At 47.8% G+C, this 21,094-nt stretch overlaps 1 protein-coding gene across 1 annotated transcript in view; it reads right to left on the reverse strand.

Moving 5' to 3' along the window:
- Positions 1-21,094, reverse strand: part of SIAE (sialic acid acetylesterase) — a 52,904-nt gene continuing 31,810 nt past the window's right edge. The window contains exons 8-10 of the mRNA XM_033917869.1: positions 18,213-18,367; positions 13,096-13,291; positions 1-1,443 (exon numbers count right to left, since the gene is read on the reverse strand). Of these exons, the coding sequence (XP_033773760.1) occupies positions 1,195-1,443; positions 13,096-13,291; positions 18,213-18,367 (600 nt within the window). The 3' untranslated portion in view covers positions 1-1,194. The remainder of the gene's footprint in view (positions 1,444-13,095; positions 13,292-18,212; positions 18,368-21,094) is intronic.

Raw genomic sequence — 21,094 nt, forward strand, 5'->3', positions numbered from 1 at the left:
TTCCTCACAAAATTTCTTTAATACAGAATTCTTTAAATCTGAAACAAATAATAACCACAGAGTTAGAGAACGGCATCCACAATTGTGTTTTTAACAATTTCTTGAAAGATGTACAATCTTTGCATAATCTCATTATACCTGGAATTGAATTCTAGAGCTTCTTGCCAGCAATTGAGAAAATAGATATTCTAGATTTTGCAAAGCGAATCCCAACTGATGAGCAACATCCCTCCCTCAGCTCTCAAACATCTTGCAGGTTGATAACGTAAGAACATAAGTATTGCCTCTGCTGGGTCAGACCAAGGGTCCATCGTGCCCAGCAGCCCGCTCCCGCGGCAGCCCTCGAGGTCCTTGACCAGTAAGTTCCCACCACCTGAATTGTTTATGCCCTAATCCTGATGTACCCTGTATAGTGCCCCTCTATCTATACCCTGTAATCCCTTTCTCCTTCAAGAAGTCATCCAGGCCCTTTTTGAAACCCATTATTGTACTCTGTCCTATCACCTCTCCTGGAAGCGCATTCCAGGTGTCCATCACCCTCTGAGTGAAGAAGTACTTCCTAGCATTCGTCTTGAATCTGTCTCCTTTCAGTTTTTCCCACAAGCTTTGAAAGCAAGTAGGAGTACAATATAAAGTAACCCATGGAACAGCACCCAGCAACCTAAACAACCGACTATACCGTAACCTCACACCCAGAATAAGGAGAACCCAGAGCCTATTCAACTACCCCCTCTCAATGGTACCCGTCGCAAGAAACCATACGACAGCCTTTTGGCGACACAGGCAGCGAAGATTGACATTACCATCTCCAATCTACTGATCAAAACAACAGACATTAAAGTATTCCGAAAAGAAATCAAAACTCATCTTCTCAAAAAACACTTCCCATCATCTTAACCTCACTATAGCACAAGAAAATACTCACCATAGAACAAGAAAATACTCTTATGAACACCACCACCACCACCACAGCAACACCTTCAACATTGTATAACTCTCTACAGCATCACGATTGTACTACTACTCATCACAGTAACCTAGTATATACTTTCTCTTTACTTTACAATTCTCCTGGAAATGACCAGACTAGCAATTGTAACTTGCTACTTTGTACTGTAATGCTCCTGGAAATGTCCAGACCTCTAATCTGTAATCCGCTTTAGAAACCGCAAGGCACAAGCGGAATATAAATCACTAATGTAATGTAATGTGAAAATGAAAAGTAAATGGTGGAGCAGGAAGTAGAGCCTCGCTGTTGTAAATAGGACAGTTTTTATATTCACAAGGCCAATCTTTCCAGGCATAACGAAGTCCGGTGATCTGGCCCTTACAGAGTCCATTGAAAGAAACTGTGACTGAATAAGGTGTCTTAGAGATGATGGCTGTAGGCAACCATTCCGTGGCATTGAATCCAACTTTATTCAACTGACTAGAGCAACACACCTGCAAGAAAAAAAAAAAGAAAGTAATCTGCCTTATTTTATTTGACTTTGTTACATTTATCTGTACTGAAAGCGAATTATTCAGTAGGAAATTGGACAAAAGAAATCAGTGTTTATGTGGGATATACAGTATTTATGTTATGTGCAGTCAAATGATGCGATAAGTTAGTCCACTGAATATGACTTAAATAAGTTAGAAGAACTGCTGTTCCTGTGATTTGTTTTTACATAAAAAGTTATACAGATAATGCCCTATACATTTTTAACCCTACTTTTGGAATGTCCATGGCTGCTCTTTAGATATGTGGATAATTTTAGCCATCCATTGACTTATAGGGCAAATATATCGTCATCAGCAGGGAAGATTTAATCAAAAACTCTTATGCTGCTGGCAACCAGTGCTGGCCTAAGTGCTTTCCACTATAAACCCTACTTCTCCCTCTGTATCCATGGGGGTAAGGGCAGAGCCGGCGCAATGAATATTAAAAAAACCATGACTAATATTCGGGGCCGGTTCTGCCCCTAATCACTGTTTCCCCTCGGCTAATTTTAAGCCCTGTAAGCCCCCCCCCTTAAGCCTTACCTGGTGGTCTAGGCGGGTTTTCGGGGCAGGAGCAATCTTCCCACGCTCTTGCCCTGTGCAGATCGCTCATAGGAAATGGCTGCCTTGAGCTCCCATAGCCTCTCAAGACTACGACAGGAGCTCATGGCAGCCATTTCCTATAAGCGATGTGCATGGGGCAGGAGCATGGGAAGATTGCTCCTGCCCCGAAAACCCGCTAGACCACCAGGTAAGGCTTAAAGGGGGGGCTTACAGGGCTTAAAATAGCCCCAAAAAATAAAAATGTTTTTTTTTTGTTTAAAAATCGCAAATAACCGAATCCACGGATGCTGAAACCACGGATTCAGAGGGGGAAATGTATATGTAGCAAGAAAGTCCCAGTCAAGACATGGCTTCAGAAAGCATAGAAAACCACTTCTGTTTTGTATAGGGTTGCCAACTGGCTGGTTTTTCATGACCAGGCTGGCTGCCAGGAGACCCTTAAAATGGAAAATAGAAAAGCCATTTTTTTTATAAATGATGGTTCCTGCCCCAGTGGTCTTGCATCATTCTCTTTCTGTCCCTTTTCTTCCCCTCTCCTATAGCCTAGCATCTCTCATTTTCCTTCTCCCTGCAGTCTGCCAACCTTGTGCATTAACACTGAAACACATTACCTGAAACTAGCCCAAATCCTATGCTCTGCTGCATCCCACCCACTGGAAACAGGTTGTTGTGTCAGAGGAGATGGGCCACAGCAAAGGGAAGGCCTTGTGTCAGCTGAAGGCAGTATGTTTCAATGCTGACACCTGAACAAGTCTGGTGGGCTGCGGGAGCGAGGAGGAAAGCAGAGGAAAGGGAGAGAGAAAGAGAAAGAGAGAAAAACTGGACCCATGGGATGGGGGGGAAGAAATGCTAGACTCATTGGAGGGGGGGGGGGGAGAGGGGAATAGGAGCAAGGAAAGAACCTGGAATGCTCTTCCAACACCCAAAAGAACAGAACTAAACTACCTTCACCTTCAGGAAAAGACTGAAAACATACCTGTTAACAAATTCCTTTCAGCTCAGTGACTTTGCCCTCTCTCTATATGAATGTAACCGTCCTCCACAACGTGATGTAACTACTTCCCTATTGCAACAATGTAACCTTCCTGTACAATAAGATGTATCAATAAGACCATAAGAATTTGCCTCCGCTGGGTCAGACCAGAGGTCCATCGCGCCCAGCAGTCCGATACCACGGCGGCCCATCAGGTCCATGACCTGTAAGTGATCCTTTATATCCTTCAATCCCTTTTATCCTTCCTTATCTATCTCCTTCTTTTTTTTTTAATATTGTCTGTATTAGCAATTGCAAAGGGAACACACCACCAGGATCAGAACAAGCACAACAAACAGATCGGGCAATGAAGCCAACACTAGAAATCCATGACAGCAAATGAGTCATAAAACAGGAACCCAATGGCTGGATGCCCAACACAATTGACATTTTTTGAAGTACAAATCCCCCCGAATCAAACACTCACAAACCCCAAGCACTCGGCCTCAAACCACAACAAGCAGATAGCAAACACTCCACAATCATACCCCCAAACAACCAAACACCCAAATACACACACACACGGGCGACCACCCGGTTAGGAAACGAAAGAAAGCAAGCACCAGCCCCACCAAAAGGAAGACTCAAGGAAGTGGGCCCAAGTCCTCTGACTCCGAGCTGGAACAGACAGTTAACGCCTTCTGCCATAACTCGTGATAACCGCGGAGGGCCAGAGTCCCAACTCTAGAAACACGGAGAAGCTCATACCGCCCCACCTCAGCAAAACGAGTAAGCCATTGCGGGAAATAGGCCACCGAGTCAGCCACCCAATGCTGCAGCAGGAGCTTTTTAACCACCAAGACAGCCATGTAAAGGACCCTGCGCTGAGGAAGCGTAAGCCCACCCGCAATCAAATCACGTTGATCACCCAACAGCAGGAAACCATAAGACCAGGGCACAGCTCGCTGAAGAATGCGTTCCAAAAAGGGAAGAACTCTCAGCCATAAGGCCGTAGAAGGACATTCCAAAAAATGGTGCGTAAGGGTACCCAGAAACCGATTACATTTAGTACAAACTTCTCCCTCCCAGAGGCCTATGCGAGCCCCCTGAGCCCTAGAAAAATAAGCCCGATGTAGAATTTTAAATTGCATTTCCTGAAAATCCGTGGAACCCCCCAAGGCATGCACAGCGGCAAAAAGATCTAAAAACGCCCTACGATCCAGGGTAATGTCAAACTCTGATTGCCACCGGGAAGCCAAGCGATCAATAGATCCCATTTCCGCTGCATTATTCAGAATCCGATACCAAGTAGCTAATTTATTAAAAGCAGGAGATACCTGAAAAAACGAATGTTACACTGATTTTCAAGAAAGGTTTGAGGGGTGATCCGGGAAACTACAGACCAGTAAGTCTGACCTCGATACTGGGAAAGATGGTAGAGGCGCTGATAAAGGACCGCATCATTGAGCATCTTGACGGACACAATCTGATGAGGACCAGCCAGCATGGCTTCAGCAGAGGACGATCTTGCTTGATGAACTTGCTGCACTTCTTCCTTCTTCGAGGGAGTAAACAGGCGGATAGACAAGGGTGACCCGGTCGACATTGTATATCTGGATTTTCAGAAGGCTTTCGACAAGGTTCCGCATGAACGACTATTTCAAAAAATTGCAAGCCATGGAATTGAGGGTGAAATGCGTGGATTAAAAATTGGCTGGTGGAAAGGAGAGAGTAGGAGTAAATGGACAATACTCGGGACTGGAAAAGCGTCACCAGTGGAGTGCTGCAGGGTTCAGTGCTTGGATCCATGATCTTCAACATATTTATAAACTATCTGGAAATTGGTACGACGAGTAAGTTGATTAAATTTGCAGACGATACGAAGTTATTCATAGTAGTGAAGACGCGGGAGGATTGCGAACATCTGCAACGTGACATAAGGAGAAATTAGGTTCTTACCTGCTAATTTACTTTCTTTTAGCTTCTCCAGACCAGTAGAGGTTAACTTTACGAATGGGTATATATCTAATCATGACCAGCAGGTGGAGACTGAAAACAAAACTTTGGGACAGTATATCCTAGCCCCTCCTCTCTATTTCCCTCAGTCTGCCGAATAGCCAAGCAGAACCAAGAACTGGAAAACAACAGAGAGAAAAAACAATACTCCGAAAGGAGTAACAAATAACATACCCAAAATGCTGTTGGAAAATGCAGAGGAGAAATTCCCGAAGGAAGAATGTCCCCACAGCTCGCCAGCTAAGCCAGCCGAGCCACAGCCGCTGTTCTTCAATTCTCCCCGGCCCTAGAAAAATACTAGAACCCGCAGCAAAAACCAAAAACTGCCCGCGCAACAGCCCCAACAACAACAACAACAGACAGGGTGGGGACCTCTACTGGTCTGGAGAAGCTAAAAGAAAGTAAATTAGCAGGTAAGAACCTAATTTCTCCTTCTTTAGCACTCTCCAGACCAGTAGAGGTTAACTTTACGAATGGGACGTACCAAAGCAGTCCCTCTCACGGGCGGGACCCCCGAAGGGCCGATACCAGTACACGCTCACCGAACACCGCGTCCCGACGCGCCTGCACATCAACCCGATAATGACGAACAAAGGAATGCAAGGAGGACCAAACCGCAGCCTTACAAATATCCACTGGAGGCACGAGCGACGACTCAGCCCAAGAAGCCGCCTGACCCCGAGTGGAATGAGCCTTGAGAAACTCCGGAACAGGCTGCTGTTTCAGAAGATAAGCGGAAGCAATCGTCTCCTTGATCCAGCGCGCAATAGTAGCCTTAGAAGCGCCAGCTCCCCGACGAGGACCCGCCAGGAGGACAAAGAGATGATCGGACTTCCGGAATTCCTGGGTCCGCTGCACATAAGAGCGAAGGACCCGACCGACATTCAACTTGCGCAGCTGCCGTTGCTCAGAAGAGCCCTCCCGACCACCCAAGACCGGGAGAACCACCGATTGATTGACATGAAAAGGAGAAACAACCTTCGGCAGAAAGGAAGGAACAGGCCGCAAGACGACCCGCTCCCTAGAAAACTCCAAGAAGGGAGCCCTACAAGAGAAAGCCTGCAGCTCAGAAACACGCCTAGCAGAAGTAATGGCCACCAAAAAGACCGCCTTCAAAGTAAGGTCCTTCAAAGAACAGTCGTCCAAGGGCTCGAAAGGCGGACGCACCAAACCAGAGAGAACCAGATTAAGATCCCAAGAGGGAACCGAGGGCCGTAGGGGAGGCCTAAGCAACTTGGCCGCCCGCAAAAACCGAATCACATCAGGAAGAGCCGATAAACGCTGACCTGACACCAACCCTCGAAAAGCCGACAAGGCTGCAAGATGAACCCGGAGAGAAGACCAAGCCAGGCCTCTATCCAGGCCATCCTGCAAGAACTCCAGAATGTTAGGCAGAGAAGCGCGAAAAGAGGTCACTCCCCGCGCCCGACACCATTCCTCAAAGAGACGCCAAACCCGCACATAAGCCCGAGAGGTAGAAAGCCTCCGGGACCCCAACAGTGTAGAGATCACCTTGTCTGAATATCCCTTCTTGCTAAGGCGACCCCTTTCAAGAGCCACGCCGTAAGACAGAAGGGAGACGGGTCGAACATGGGAATGGGACCCTGCATCAGAAGGTCGTCCGAGAGAGGCAGAGGAAGAGGATCCGCTACCAGGTGCCTCACCAGATCCGCATACCACGGACGGCGAGGCCAATCCGGCGCCACCAGCACCACCAAACCCGGATGGTGAACAATGCGAAGAAGCACTCTGCCCACCAGCGGCCAAGGAGGGAACACATACAACAGCCCCTCCGTTGGCCACTGCTGGACCAGAGCATCCAGACCCTCGGCCAGACCGTCCCTGCGACGACTGAAGAAGCGGGGCACTTTGGCGTTGCCACCCGTGGCCATCAGGTCCATCAGGGGCTGCCCCCAAGCCTGCACTATCAACTGAAACGCCTCGGCGCCGAGACACCACTCTCCTGGATCTAGGAAGTGACGACTGAGGAAGTCTGCCTGAACATTTTCTACTCCGGCTATATGAGAGGCCGAGAGGTCCAGCAGATGGGATTCCGCCCAAACCATGAGCAGAGCCGCCTCCTGCGCCACCTGAGTGCTCTTGGTGCCCCCCTGACGATTGACATAAGCCACCGCCGTGGCATTGTCCGACAGCACTCTGACCGACTTGCCCAGCAACAGGGAGTGGAAAGCCAACAGCGCCAGACGGACCGCTCTGGTCTCCAACACGTTGATCGACCAGGCGGCCTCCTCCGCGGACCAGGTGCCCTGAGCTGAGTGACCCAAACACTGAGCCCCCCAACCCAGGAGACTCGCATCCGTCAGGAGCACCGTCCACTGCGGGAGATCCAGACCCACCCCCTGAACTAGGTGAGGGGTCTGGAGCCACCAACGCAGACTGCAGCGCGCCAAGCCTCGCAGGGGAACCGGAACATCCATCCCGTGCCTCTGGGGAGACCACCTCCGGAGCAGAGCATACTGGAGAGGACGCATATGGGCCCGCGCCCACCTCACCACGTCCAGGGACGCCGCCATCGACCCCAAGACCTGGAGGAAATCTCGCGCCCGAGGACACTGGGACGCCAAAAGCAGGCGAATCTGAGATTGCAATTTGCTCACCCGGCCCTCTGGGAGGAAGACCTTCCCCAAGGAGGTGTCGAACAGCACCCCTAGGTACTCCAGACGCTGAGCCGGGACCAACCGACTCTTGGAAAGGTTGACCACCCAGCCCAGCGACCGGAGAAACTCCACCACCCGAGCAGTAACCCGGGAGCTTTCCTGCAACGACTTTGCCCGAATTAACCAGTCGTCCAGGTAGGGGTGTACCAGGATGCCCTCCGACCGCAAGGCCGCCGCGACGACCACCATCACCTTGGTGAACGTCCGAGGAGCCGTGGCCAGCCCAAAGGGAAGCGCACAGAACTGAAAGTGCCGACCCAAGATCGCAAAGCGCAGGAAACGCTGATGAGAGGCCCGAATGGGAACATGCAAGTAGGCCTCCGTCAGATCGAGAGAAGTGAGAAACTCCCCCGGCTGAACCGCCAGAATGACCGACCGCAGAGTTTCCATACGGAAAGAGGGAATCTTGAGAGCCCTGTTGACCCCTTTTAAATCGAGGATGGGCCGAAAGGTCCCCTCCTTCTTGGGCACCACAAAGTAAATGGAGTACCTGCCCGTGCCCCACTCCGGAGGGGGCACCGGAACAACTGCCCTGAGATCTAGCAAGCGCTGAAGGGTCTGGCGAAAAGCCTGCGTCTTCCCCGGAGTCTGACACGGAGAAGCGAGGAAAAAATCCGGCAGAGAGCGGGCGAACTCCAGGGCATAACCGTCCCGCACCACCTCCAGGACCCACTGATCGGACGTGATCTCGGCCCATTTGGGGAAAAATTCGCACAGCCGGGCCCCCACCGGAACCAAAGGGGGCGCCGGCAAGGCGTCATTGTGCAGGACGGGAAGCGGGGGAACCGGCGGAGGGATTCCCTGCCCCCCGACGGGCCCCCCGAAAGGGCTGCATGCGCTGGAAGAACCGACCCCGGGAAAATCCCGGAGACTGGAAAGAAGCAGCCCCACGCCCAGGGCGATACTTGCGAAAATCCCGCAAACGCCCCCGGGCCGCACCCCCCCGAGACGCCGGGCGGGCACGGTCCTCCGGCAGACGGGGAACTTTCGAGTCCGACAGAGTCTGAATCAACTTATCCAAGTCCTCTCCAAACAAAAACGACCCCCGAAAGGGAAATTTAGTAAGCTTAGCTTTGGACGCAGCATCCGCCGCCCAAGCGCGCAGCCACAACACACGCCTTGCGGCCACGCCAAAAGCCATAGACTTAGCCGAGATCCGCACCAAGTCATATAGAGCATCTGAGAGGAATGAGGCCGCCATCTCAATCTTCGCAACCTCCTGATCCACCAGAGACCAGTCGTCAGACTCTCGATCCAAGACCCGCTCCGCCCACCGAAACACGGCGCGAGCGACCAGTCCCCCACAAATAGCCGCCTGGACCCCAAAGGCAGAGACCTAAAAATTTTGCTTAAGGATGCTCTCCAATTTGCGCTCCTCAGGGTCCCGCAAGGCAGAACCGCCCTCAACAGGCACGGTATGCCGCTTGGAAATTGCCGAGACCACCGCATCCACGACTGGCGAAGCTAACGTAGCCCGAACCCCTTCAGGAATGGGATACAGGCGAGCCATGCTGCGCGCCAGCCGAAACGGCGTCTCCGGCGTTTTCCACTGCTCCAGAACAATATCCCGAATATCCTGATGCATAGGAAAAGAGCGGGAAACGGAACGGATCCCCCGTAACAGGGGGTCCCCCACACGCGGAGTCTCCGGCGGCGCGTCCTCAAAACGCAAAACCGAAGAAACCTGTTGAATAAGGTCAGGCAGCTCATCTTTCTGAAAAAGGCGCACCACGGACGCCTCGTCACTGGAGAACGGGAAATCCGACAACCCGCCGCCAGCTTCCGTCCCCTCCAGAGAGTCCTGGAACTCCTCAGAAGGGTCCAGGTCCTCCCTTCAAACCGACCCGTTCCTCCGACCACAAATTCTCGTCCCACGACACCCGCGGACGCTTGGACAAGGGAGGCGGCGGAGGGGACGTCACGCCAGACGAAAGAGGCAAAGCCGCAGGGAGCGCGGAGGAAAACCCACCCCCCGAAACCCCCTGGGCGCAACCGGGACCCCCAGCCGCCTGAAAATAGGCTCTGCATAAAGAAAAGAAAAATTCAGGAGAAAAACCCCCCGAGGGTCCCAAGGGACTCCCTGCCACAGCAGGGGACCCAGCAGAACCTTGCCCCTGCATAGTCAAAACAGGGGGAAGGTCACCTGAGGTGGAAGACAAAATGGAGGGGCCAGACAGAGAAGATGGCGGTTTTCCCGCCAAAAAAGCTCCCTCCATAGCCTGAAGCGGCTGAGAAACCTGAATAGTCTCAGCCGCTAAAGCAGGCAAGCCGGCATCAGCTGTCAAAAAATCAGCTGAGAGGGAATCCTTCGGGGAATCCCTCCGTGGGCGGTTGTGGAAGACCGGGCTTCCCCACTGCTCCAAGCCGACTCGCGAGGCACCATCGGCGGGGAGCTCTGGGCGCCTGCAGCCGCTGCCGACGGAGCTCCACCACCTCACCGACCCAAACCGCCGAGTTCAGGCCGGCCGCGAGTGCCTCGCGGCTGGACTAAATTTGTGTCCTACTCCCCCGGAGAAGGGCACAATTGCTCCAGACGCGACCTAGCTAGAAAAAAGTGCCGGTTACATGAAAAAATACAGTAAAATACAGTTTTCTTAAAGGGAAACAACCCTTCAGACCAGCACTACCTCAGGATTTTTTTTTTTTTTTTTTTACAGAACAGACTCCACAGGCTCTCAAAGCAATATGCCTTGCTTGATTTAGGGGGCAAGGGATACTGCTGAGGCTCCTCTAAAAAAATGTGGGGAGGTGGAGGAAGTGGGGGGAGGGACCCCGCTCGTGACCCGCCGGGTTTGACACCCCCGAGGTCGGACGAACCCCCAAACAGAGTCCGTCCAAGCTCCGTCCGGCTAAAAACAGGGACAATAAACCCCCTAAACAAATTCCAACAGCCCTACCAAGGGAGATGGGTACAGATCACTCAACACCTGCTGGAGACTGAAAGAAGACAGAGGGAAATAGAGAGGAGGGGCTAGGATATACTGTCCCAAAGTTTTGTTTTCAGTCTCCACCTGCTGGTCATGATTAGATATATACCCATTCGTAAAGTTAACCTCTACTGGTCTGGAGAAGCTAAAAGAAAGTAAATTAGCAGGTAAGAACCTAATCTGCAACGTGACATAAACACGCTCGAGAAATGGGCCGCGACATGGCAGATGAAGTTCAACGTGGATAAGTGTAAGGTGATGCATGTCGGTAACAAAAATCTTATACACGAATACAGGATGTCCGGGGCGGTACTTGGAGAGACCCTCCCAGGAAAGACAAATCGATGAAGCCGTCAGCGTAATGCGTGGCGTCAGCAAAAAGGTGAACAGAATGCTAGGAATGATAAAGAAGGGGATCACAAACAGATAGGAGAAGGTTATCATGCCGCTGTACCGGGCCATGGTGAGTCTTCACCTGGAGTACTGCGTCCAGCACTGGTCACCGTAAATGAAGAAGGATACAATACTACTCGAAAGGGTCCAGAGAAGAGTGACTAAGATGGTAAAAGGACTGGAGGAGTTGCCGTACAGTGAGAGATTAGAGAAACTGGGCCTCTTCTCCCTTGAAAAGAGGAGACTGAGAGGAGAAAGATAGAAACATTCAAGATACTGAAGGGAATAGACTTAGTAGATAAAGACAGGTTGTTCACCCTCTCCAAGGTAGGGAGAATGAGAGGGCACGCTCTAACGTTAAAAGGGGATAGATTCTGTACAAACGTAAGGAAGTTCTTCTTCACCCAGAGAGTGGTGGAAAACTGGAACGCTCTTCCGGAGGCTGTTAAAGGGAAAACACCCTCCAGGGATTCAAGACAAAGTTAGACAAGTTTCTGCTAAACCAGAATGTATGCAGGTAGGGCTGGTCTCAGGGCACTGGGACTGCTGGGCATGATAGACCACTGGTCTGACCCAGCAGCGACAACTTCTTATGTTCTTTCTTGATACAGGGCTCCACGTTAGGAGACACTGCCCAGGAAAAGGATCCAGGTGATATTGTTGAGGATATGTTGAAACTAGAGAATGACATGGTAGCTGTTACCGCAGTTAAGGGAGGAAACGCGTTGCCCCCGTCCTCCTTCCTACCTACCGGCCACATCTCCCTCGCAACTGCGTCAGAGAAGAAGCTTCCGCCCACAGATGCACGTGACTGCAATCAGGCTCTGGTGGCCTGCACAAATTACACTAACACTCCATGAAGGTAAGGGGGGGAGGAGGGTGGGAGACGGTCAGATCGCACAAGGGGTGCTGAAGGGCAGTGGAAAGGAACAGACACTGAAAGGGGTGGTGGTGGAAAGGAATGGAACAGATGCAGAAGGGAAGAGAGAGTGGGGAGAAGACACTGAAGGGAAACGGGGAAGAGAGAGTGTGGAGAAGACGCTGAAGGGAAACGGGGAAGAGAGAGTGTGGAGAAGACGCTGAAGGGAAACGGGGAAGAGAGAGTGTGGAGAAGAAGCTGAAGGGAAACGGGGAAGAGAGAGTGGGGAGAAGACGCTGAAGGGAAATGGGGAATGGAGAGTGGGGAGATGATGCTGGAAGGGAAGAAGACAGAGATGCCAGACTATGGGGGGAGCGGAGGGAAGAAGATGGGTGCCAGACCAATTGGGGTTAGGGAGGGGGGTGGAGGGAGATGCACAGTAACAGAGCAAATGGAAGACACAGAGAGAAGGCAGACAGTGGATAGAAGGAAAAGATGAGGAAAGCAGAAACCAGACAACAAAGGTAGAAAAAAAATTTATATTTATTTATTTATTTATTTGCTTTAGGATAAAGTAGTATATTAGTTGTGTTGATAAAAATGTATAAACAAAGCCCTGCCAGCTGAACATCTCTTTCTCTAGTTCAGCAGCCAGAACTTTGATTTTTAAGGAAGGAATAAGCTAAATATTGCAGTACTGAAGCTTGCATGGATGTTGCGGGGCAGGGACAATGGTTGCGGGGACGGGGCAGTGACAGGGACGGTGGTTGTGGGGACGGGGAGAAATTTTTTTCCCGTGTCATTCTCTAGTTGAAACCATTAGGTCAGTGCAGCTTAATAAAGGAAATAGAATGTTAGGAATTATCAGGAAAGGAATGGAAAACAAAGATGAGAATGTTATAATGCCTTTGTATCAATCTATGGTACGTCTGCTTCTTGAACAATTCTGGTTGCTGCGGGGGTTACAAAATGAATGCATAGTGAACGGACACCCATTGAGTTGAATCTGAATTTTGGGTACCGCAAGTGTATGCTTTGAGACAAATACAACACAAGAGTCAAAACAATTGAATTCCTTCCAAAAAGTCCTCAGCAGCCTTGCTAAAGACAAAGAACCCACAAACAACTTTAGAACAATGTGAGAGACAATTGTTTAATTTCACAAAATCTTTTCGCTTAACATTCTCCGGGAGATTTTTTTACCTCAAATATGGTGGTGTTCACCAGATTTTGAAGAAGTTTCTGGTCATATGTAATTTTGATAGATGCATCTGTTTTCATGATGGTTATTTTCTTGGGGAATGGACCCTGGAAGATGACATCTTTCTCTCCATATGCTATAGCTCTTGCACCCAAAGATAACCTACGTGCGACCTCTCGTTTGTATCGAGGATGAATGCTGCATGGAAAACATTTTCTGAACATTAACTAAATCATTTAACATGTACAAAGTCTCCCTGCCAAAGGCTTGTATTTAGACTTATCCCCTCTTCTACAAAGCCGTATGGTAACAGCCCTGAAGCCCAGAGATTTGGGGGCAGCCGCTAGCACAGCTGTGTAAAACAGGTCCTTAGTAGTTCTAGATAAACTTTAAAATGCATGAATCTCAGAGCATTTTCTGCACCTTTGGTCTTCCAGTTCAAAACAGAATTGGTCTTTACTATGTTTAAAGTGTATTCACTTGATTTGCAGTTAATTTGAAGTTTTAGACCCACCAACTGAATCCTTATGCAGGAAACTTTTAGCAGCCCAATATCTCATCAGCTGGGCTATATGCAGTCCTTAGGAAATCAGAGTTTAATTACCAACCTTGGTTTGAATTCTCAGTTTGGACATGGTGTGGAATGATAAGTTCAAGTTTTATTAAAATTTGATAAAATTGCTTATCAAGATTTCTAAGCGATTTACAATAAAAAGATTTTGGGGTTAAAAAATAAAAATACAGATAACAGAACTAAATTTGGACATTTGATTAACAGCAGTGGCATACCAAGGGGGGGGAGGTCCGCCCCAGGTGCAAGCCATGATGGGGGTGTTCCCGGCCTTTGAATCGTGGTCCAGGAACTTCCCTTCTCACGGCCCAGTCCCAAGGCTCTGGGTAGTCCCCGTGGCCCAGCATGTTCCCAGCCTTCTTGCCTGTCCGGTCCGATGGCCCTTTTTCTTCAGTGAAGCTGAAAAAACTGCCGGCCTTGGCAGCGATTCACCTACATCGCCCACGGTTCCCCTTCCTGCTTTCCGCATCTGCCAATGACACAACTTCCTGTTTCCGCCCGGGTGGATTGCGGCAGAGGCAGACATGGAAAGCAGGATGGGGAGCAGCGGGCAACATAGCTGAATCACTGCCGAGGCCGGCGGTTTTTTCAGTTTCAAGGAAGGTAAAGGGCCATCGGACAGGAAAGAAGGCTGGGAACATGCTGGGCCATGGGACTACCCAGAGTCTTGGCACCGAGCTGTGAGAAGGGAAGTTCCTGGACCATGACTCCCAGGCCGGGAACACCCCTCCTCATGGCTTGCACCTGGGGGAACATTACTAAAAATATTTTTTTACATGGGGGGGTGTCAAAAATGTTGACAGGGGTGTCAAAAAACAATGGGCCCCAGGTGTCACATATCCTAGGTACGCCACTGACTAATGGGAAACGCAAGGTTGGAGGGTATGAAATACAATCACAAAAGAAAAGGAGAACTATCCATGCAAATGTTTGCTTAAATATCAAGGTGTTAAATATGTCTACTATACACCAGACCAGTTACGTGCTTTTCTAGATTTGAAAAGTTTGGCTACTGGGAATGTTTAAGAGCAGGAAGAAAAGAGGGGATTAAATAGCTGTTAAGCCTTTCAGTTATTGTTATTTTCCTATGTTTTGTATCTCTTCAATTTATTCAACTCCTCTTCCCCCTTTGAGTTAGTGGTCTCAGAAAGATTGACTCTTTTCCTAGTAGCAGTAAATGTGAGTTTTGTTTAAGTTGTTTCTTTTTCTGTTTTACTTGTACAAGAGGAATATTCTTGTGGATTATGTAAAAATTTCAATAAATATTTTAAAAAAATGAGAACATTTAAGGAAAAAACAAAAGATCTGGGGCAAGACGGTGTTTCCTTGATAGTTGATGGACAGTCTAGAATTGAAGGTTGTCATCGTGTAAATGCTTCTTTAAAGCAAACCCTTAAAGAGGCTGAGATTTTTTTTGGTTCTCAGATTGGTGGGAAGCGAATTCCAATATTGCAGAGTGACAACAGAGAAGATGTCCTAATTATTCTTAATGATGGAATAGTCAATAATCAGTTGATCTAAGTGTTTGGGACAGTTCATAGGGAATGAGAAGTTTATCAATGAATTGGGGGGCATTTGTTATTAATGTTTTAAATGTTAATAGTGAAATTTTATCAGAAATCCTGTATTTTATTGGGAGTCAGTGAGCCTTTTTCCAACAGAGGGGTAACCTGGTCATATTTTTTAAAATTTGTAATGATCTTAATGGCTGCATTTTGTATTATTTGAAGTCGCAGGGCATTATTTTGTATTATTTGAAGGGCAGGAGTTACTTGCTATTATCCCAGGACAAGCAGGCAGCATATTCTCACATGTGGGTGACGTCATCCACGGAGCCTGGATGCGGACAGCCTCGCAAGCAGACTCGCTTGTAGAACTTCAGAAAGTTTGCGACTGCCGCACCGCGCATGTGCGAGTGCTTTCCTGTCCAGCGCAGGGCATGTCTCTCCTCAGTTCTCAGTTTTCCACAGAGCCGAGAAGTCCTATTTCGACGCTCTGCGCTAGACTCAGTTCTATTTCGTGCTTTCTCTCACCGCGGCTCATGTTTTATTTCTTTTCAGGGTCGCTGTGTATTTCTTGCGCGTTTCATAAAAAAAAATAAAGACTTACTTTATTTTTCTTTCAATCATGGCGGGGTCTGCCTTGTGGCGTCAGCCGGCAGGTTTTAACTTAGCTGCGGCTATCTTCCCATTTATGTCCCGGCCAGTCACAGGCTTCAAGATGTGTAGCCGTTGTCAGCGCACAATCTCCCTCACTGACCCACATCGGTGGTGTATTCACTGTTTGGAACCTGACCATCATCCGGAGTCGTGTGTTTGCTGCGCTACCCTTCAACCTCATGACCTGCAAATGTTGAGTTCATGTGGAAAAACTCTTCGGAGGTACGGATCCACTTGCCCTGGTCTCGACCTCGACCTTGAATCCGGTCAAGCTTACAGGAGTTCTGCTTTCTGCCTCGACCTCGGCTTCAACTTTAATCAAGCCATCCTCGTTCAGTGGGTCCTCATCCTCAAGTAAATCTGCTAAGTCTTCTCCTGACGAGACGCTTGCCTCGCTGCCTCCCTCAGGTCAGGTACCAGCAGTAGTTATCAAGATATCCAAGAAGCATGTCTCCAAGTCGAAGAGCCATTCTTCCTCCGAGACTATAGCCACACCAAATGTACCAGATCCTCAAATCTCAGTGTCACATTTGGAGGCTATGATCCAGACCATCTTGGATCGTCAGTTTGGTAATATGGCTTGCCAAACATGCTCCTACATCGACTCTGCTTCCTGCAGTCCAGCCTGAGCCAAGGAGTCGAGTCCTTGGCTGTACCTCGAGCTGATCCTCCTCACTCTATCACACTCTGCAAGGAGACTTTGTGAGTGTCTTGTCTGGAGCATAAGCACGCTACTCAAGGAGTTGAGTCCTTGTCAGTGCCTCCAGATACCTCGACACCAGGCATTCAATCCCTTTTGGTATCTCGATCTCGATCTCCAACCTCCAGCCCTCCCTCCTCGTATAAGGCATCACCCTTACCGAGGCATAGGGCAAAGGCTCTGACTTTCTCAAGACCTGCCTGGTTCATAGTTTCTTTAAATTTTGATTAAACGCTTATCCAAAAGTTCGAGGTATGGTTCTCCATATCAGTCGAGGTATTCATCGAGGCATAGATCCTCTTCTCAAGACAAGACTCGTCTCTCCAGGCCTCGAGACTCTTCGAGGCCTCCAACTCCGAAGTCGAGGACCTCCAAATACCGCTGCTTCTTGTCCTGCGAGAGATTCTTTTCATTCTCTCAGTTAGTCATCTATTCCTGCATATTCAGGCCTCAGGTATCAGTACTCCAGAGAAGCTTCACCTTCATTCTTTGCCTTGCGAGGCACCTTGAGGTCACCTTCTTCTCCTCGAGGTCACCTTCTTCTCCTCGAGGTCAACCTTCCTTGGAGCAGATATCTTTTTCTTTTTTCCTATGTCAAATGAGTAAGGAACTCAATATTACTTTGGATTCTGATTCCAAATACTCTCAGGAGTATTTAGAAGAAATGCGTATGTCTCGTCCTCCTTTGGAGTCTTTCAAATTACCCATTAATAGACTTCTCTCTCAAACTTTCAAGGGAAACCTTGAGACATCTTATTCCATTCCTGCTGTCCAAGGACTTCAGCATTCCCACCACCAAAGGTATGAAGCCTAATGTGGGGAGAAGGGAGAGGAAATGCCTGGCCCCACAGCCCCCTTCTGTGCCCACCCCATAGATTGCTGGCTAAGCTCCACCTTTAATCACACGATTAAAATTTTTAAAGTGCAGCCCTAGTAAATATACAGATCATATTTACCAGTTACTGTATATAATTTTGTATTTTGTAAAGTACACTCATAAAACTGAAATTTCACTCAATACATTATATATATATTTATATATATAGTAGGGCTGCATGTTAATCATGGTTAATATTCAAGTTATTCATTGCAATTAAAAAATTTAATTGTGATTGCTAATTAATCTTGTGCAGCCCACTTTCACCTGCCTGCCTTCCTCCTCCCTCTACACATAGTCCAGCATCTCTTTCCGATGCACCCCACCGTGACTCGATGCCTCCATCCTCCCACCATGGATCAATGCTCCCTCCAGCACCCACTTACCATGCAGTTAGCGTCAGCTGTAGTGAAAGGCTGCTTGTGGCCTGCACTGGGCTTTTCCCTCTGACCTGGCCCTCCCCCCTTCTGACAACAGGGGGGAAGCATCAGACCACAGGGTGTAGGGGAAGAAATGGTTGGAGAGGGAATTAAAAGTGTACCTGAGGGGGGGAGGGAGGGAGGGAGAGAAAATTGGACCTGGGGTTATAGGCTAGGAGGGAAGGGAGAGAGAAAATTGGACCTGAGGATAGGAGGAGAGAGCGAGAGCAAACTGGACTAATGGCTAAGGGTTGGGGGTAGGGAGAGAATTGGACCTGGGGCTAATACTATCAAAACAAATAGGTTTTAATCCTTTTCCTAAAACCTAAAAAGTACACATGGAAATAAATACCACATGTGTCTGCTATCTATGAATCATCTTCTTCAGCATACCTGTCATATGGAGAATTTTCATCACATAGATCCATTGCAACAGCCATGAATGTATTTTTCATTTTGGGGTTAGGAACATAGCCATAATCATCTGTCTGATGCCATCTCATCTGTGGATAACAGTCACTGGTTTCCTCTCGACGATATGTGGATAGCTGAAACAAGAACATTTCTGTAGAATGCATGCTTACAGGAACAGACTCTGGAGGAAGAAAAGCTGGAGTACATGCCATAGAGACTGGAACATGAGGGGACCCAATATTAGGGAGTTAGTCATTTTTACATTTATAGATTTTACTAATAAATCCACAATTTCCCTTCTATCCCAAATCATTAGTCACCAAGGGGCTCATTTTCAAAACAGGAAAATGTACAAATAGTGTCATACAGTGGCAGATGGATGGTTTTTTTTACACACAAACTACTGTTTTTGAAATCTAAGTTTTAGAAGTTCTTCTATGCCATTCGTATACACTGGGGCTCATTTTCAAAAAATTCCATACATCCAAAAAAATGGCACAAGCTGGCACTTGGATGGTTTAATCGCCGAAAGTGCTGATTTTTGAAACAAAGTTTCTAGATGTCTTGCAGGGCATTCACCCTCCAGGCCATCTAAATGTTAAGGGGGGTGTTAAGAAGTGTGTTTTAGGCAGGATTTGGGCAAGCTTAGCACTTGGATGTCTTGCAGGGATAATCAAAATGTTCAAGGCGTCATTTGGACTTTTGGAGTTAACCTGATTTCAAAGCGTCTGTCAAAAAGGTACCCAAACCAACCAGATGGCCACTGGATCGATGATAGCATGCCCACCCCCACACACACTCTCTCCATTGATCACTAACCCCCTCCCAACCCACAAAAATGTATATGAAATAGTATATACCGGCCTCTATGGCAGCTTCAGATATTATGGGACATCCTAGTAGAGCAGTAAGCAAGTGTCTGGAGTAGCTTGGTGGGCAGTGTAGTGAACCATAGAGAGGGGGATCCAGGCCCATATCCCACCCTACCCACTACATTTATAATGGAAAATGTGAGCCAACCAAAAAACTCACCCAAAACCTTACTGTATTGCCATATAGGTGACACCTGCAGCAATAATGGCTACTGAGGTGATAGACAGATGGGTATAGTAGGTTTTGGGGAACCTTTGGAGGGCTCACCATACACTAAAAGAGGGATCTGATGAAATACATACGTCACTCTTTAAGTGAAGTTCATAGCAGTGCCCCATATGATGCCTCACTGCCTTGTTGGCATGTCTATGTGGCCAGTCCATTAAGATGCTGGTCCCTCCCATGTCCAAATGGACTTGATTTGGATGTTTTTATATTTGAAAATGGCCAAGTTAGACGTCCTAAGGGCCAAGACTTCCAATTAGGTCACTTTCTTGAATTCAGACACTGTTTCTGTCTCTACCACCTCTTCTGGGAGACTTTTCCATGCATCTATCACCCTTTCTGTAAAAAAGTATTACCGTACTTCTGAGCCTATCACCTCTTAACTTCATCCTATGCCTTCTCATTCAACAGCTTCCTTTCAAATGAAAGAGACTCGATTCATGTGCCACGTAGGTATTTAAAAGTCTCTTTCACATCTCTCCTCTCCCGCCTTTCCTCCAAAGTATGCAAGATTGAGATCTTTAAGTCTGTCCCCATATGTCTTATGATGAAGACCACTGACATTTTAGTAGCCTTCCTCTGGACCGACTCCATCCTTTTTATATTCTAAATGAGGTCTCACCAGAGTCTTAAACAGGGGCATCAATACCTTCTTTTTCCTACTGGTTTCTCCCTATGTACCCTAGCATTCTTTTAGTTTTTGCTGTCACCTTTTCAACCCGTTTGGCCACCTTAAGATCATCATATACAATCACATACTATCATATCCAAGTCTCACTCCTCTTTCATGCACAAAAGTTCTTCATCCCCTAAATTGTACTGTTTCCTCGAGTTTTTGCAGTCCAAATGCATCACTTTGTATTTTTTAGCATTTAAATCTTAGCTGCCAAATTTCAGACCATTCTTCAAGCTTTGCTAGGTCCTTCCTCATGTTAGTCACACCATCAGGGTGTTATTACAGATTTTGATATCATCTACAAAGAGGCAAATCTTACCTGACAGCTCTTCAGCAATATTGCTTAAAAAATGTTAAAAAGAACAGGCCCAAGAACTGAATCTTGAGGCACAGTACTGGTAACATCCCTTTCCTCGGAGTGATTTTCATTGACCACTACCCTGTCACCTTCCACTCAACCAGTTGCTGACCCAGTCTTTCACTTTGGAATCCATACTGAAGGCACTCAGTTTATTTATTAGACACCTGTGTAGAACACTGTCAAAGGCTTTGTTAAAATCTAAATACACCATATCTAACGCGCTCCAATTCTCTGGTCAGCCAGCCAAAGAAATTGATCAAATTTGTCTGACAAGATCTGCCTTTAGTGAATCAATATTGGCTCGAGTCCTGAAATCCACTGGATTCCAGAAATGCCACTATTCTGTTTTAAAAGCATTTTCATTAATTTACTTACCACAGAAGTCAGACTTACCAGCCCTACTTCTTCCTCACTTCCACTATTGTGGAGAGAGACCACATCCTCCCTTCTCCAGTTCTCCCATTACCACTCCCGACTTTAGAGAAGCATCGAAAAGATCAATCAATGAAGCTACCAAAACGTCCCTAAGTTCCTTCAGTACTCTCGGATGTACACCATCTTGCCCTATCACTTTGTCACCTTTAGTTTAGCTAGCTCCTCACAAATGCAATCATCTGAAAATTGATCAGGGGTAGTTTCAGATGCAATAAGAATAATTTTGTGTAATATTTTGGATGTTTCATTTAATTGGTTGATTTTGTACACATGCTTGTGATCCAAGTGACT

This window comes from Geotrypetes seraphini, chromosome 13 (genome assembly GCF_902459505.1).
Source record: "Geotrypetes seraphini chromosome 13, aGeoSer1.1, whole genome shotgun sequence".
NCBI lineage: Eukaryota > Metazoa > Chordata > Amphibia > Gymnophiona > Dermophiidae > Geotrypetes > Geotrypetes seraphini.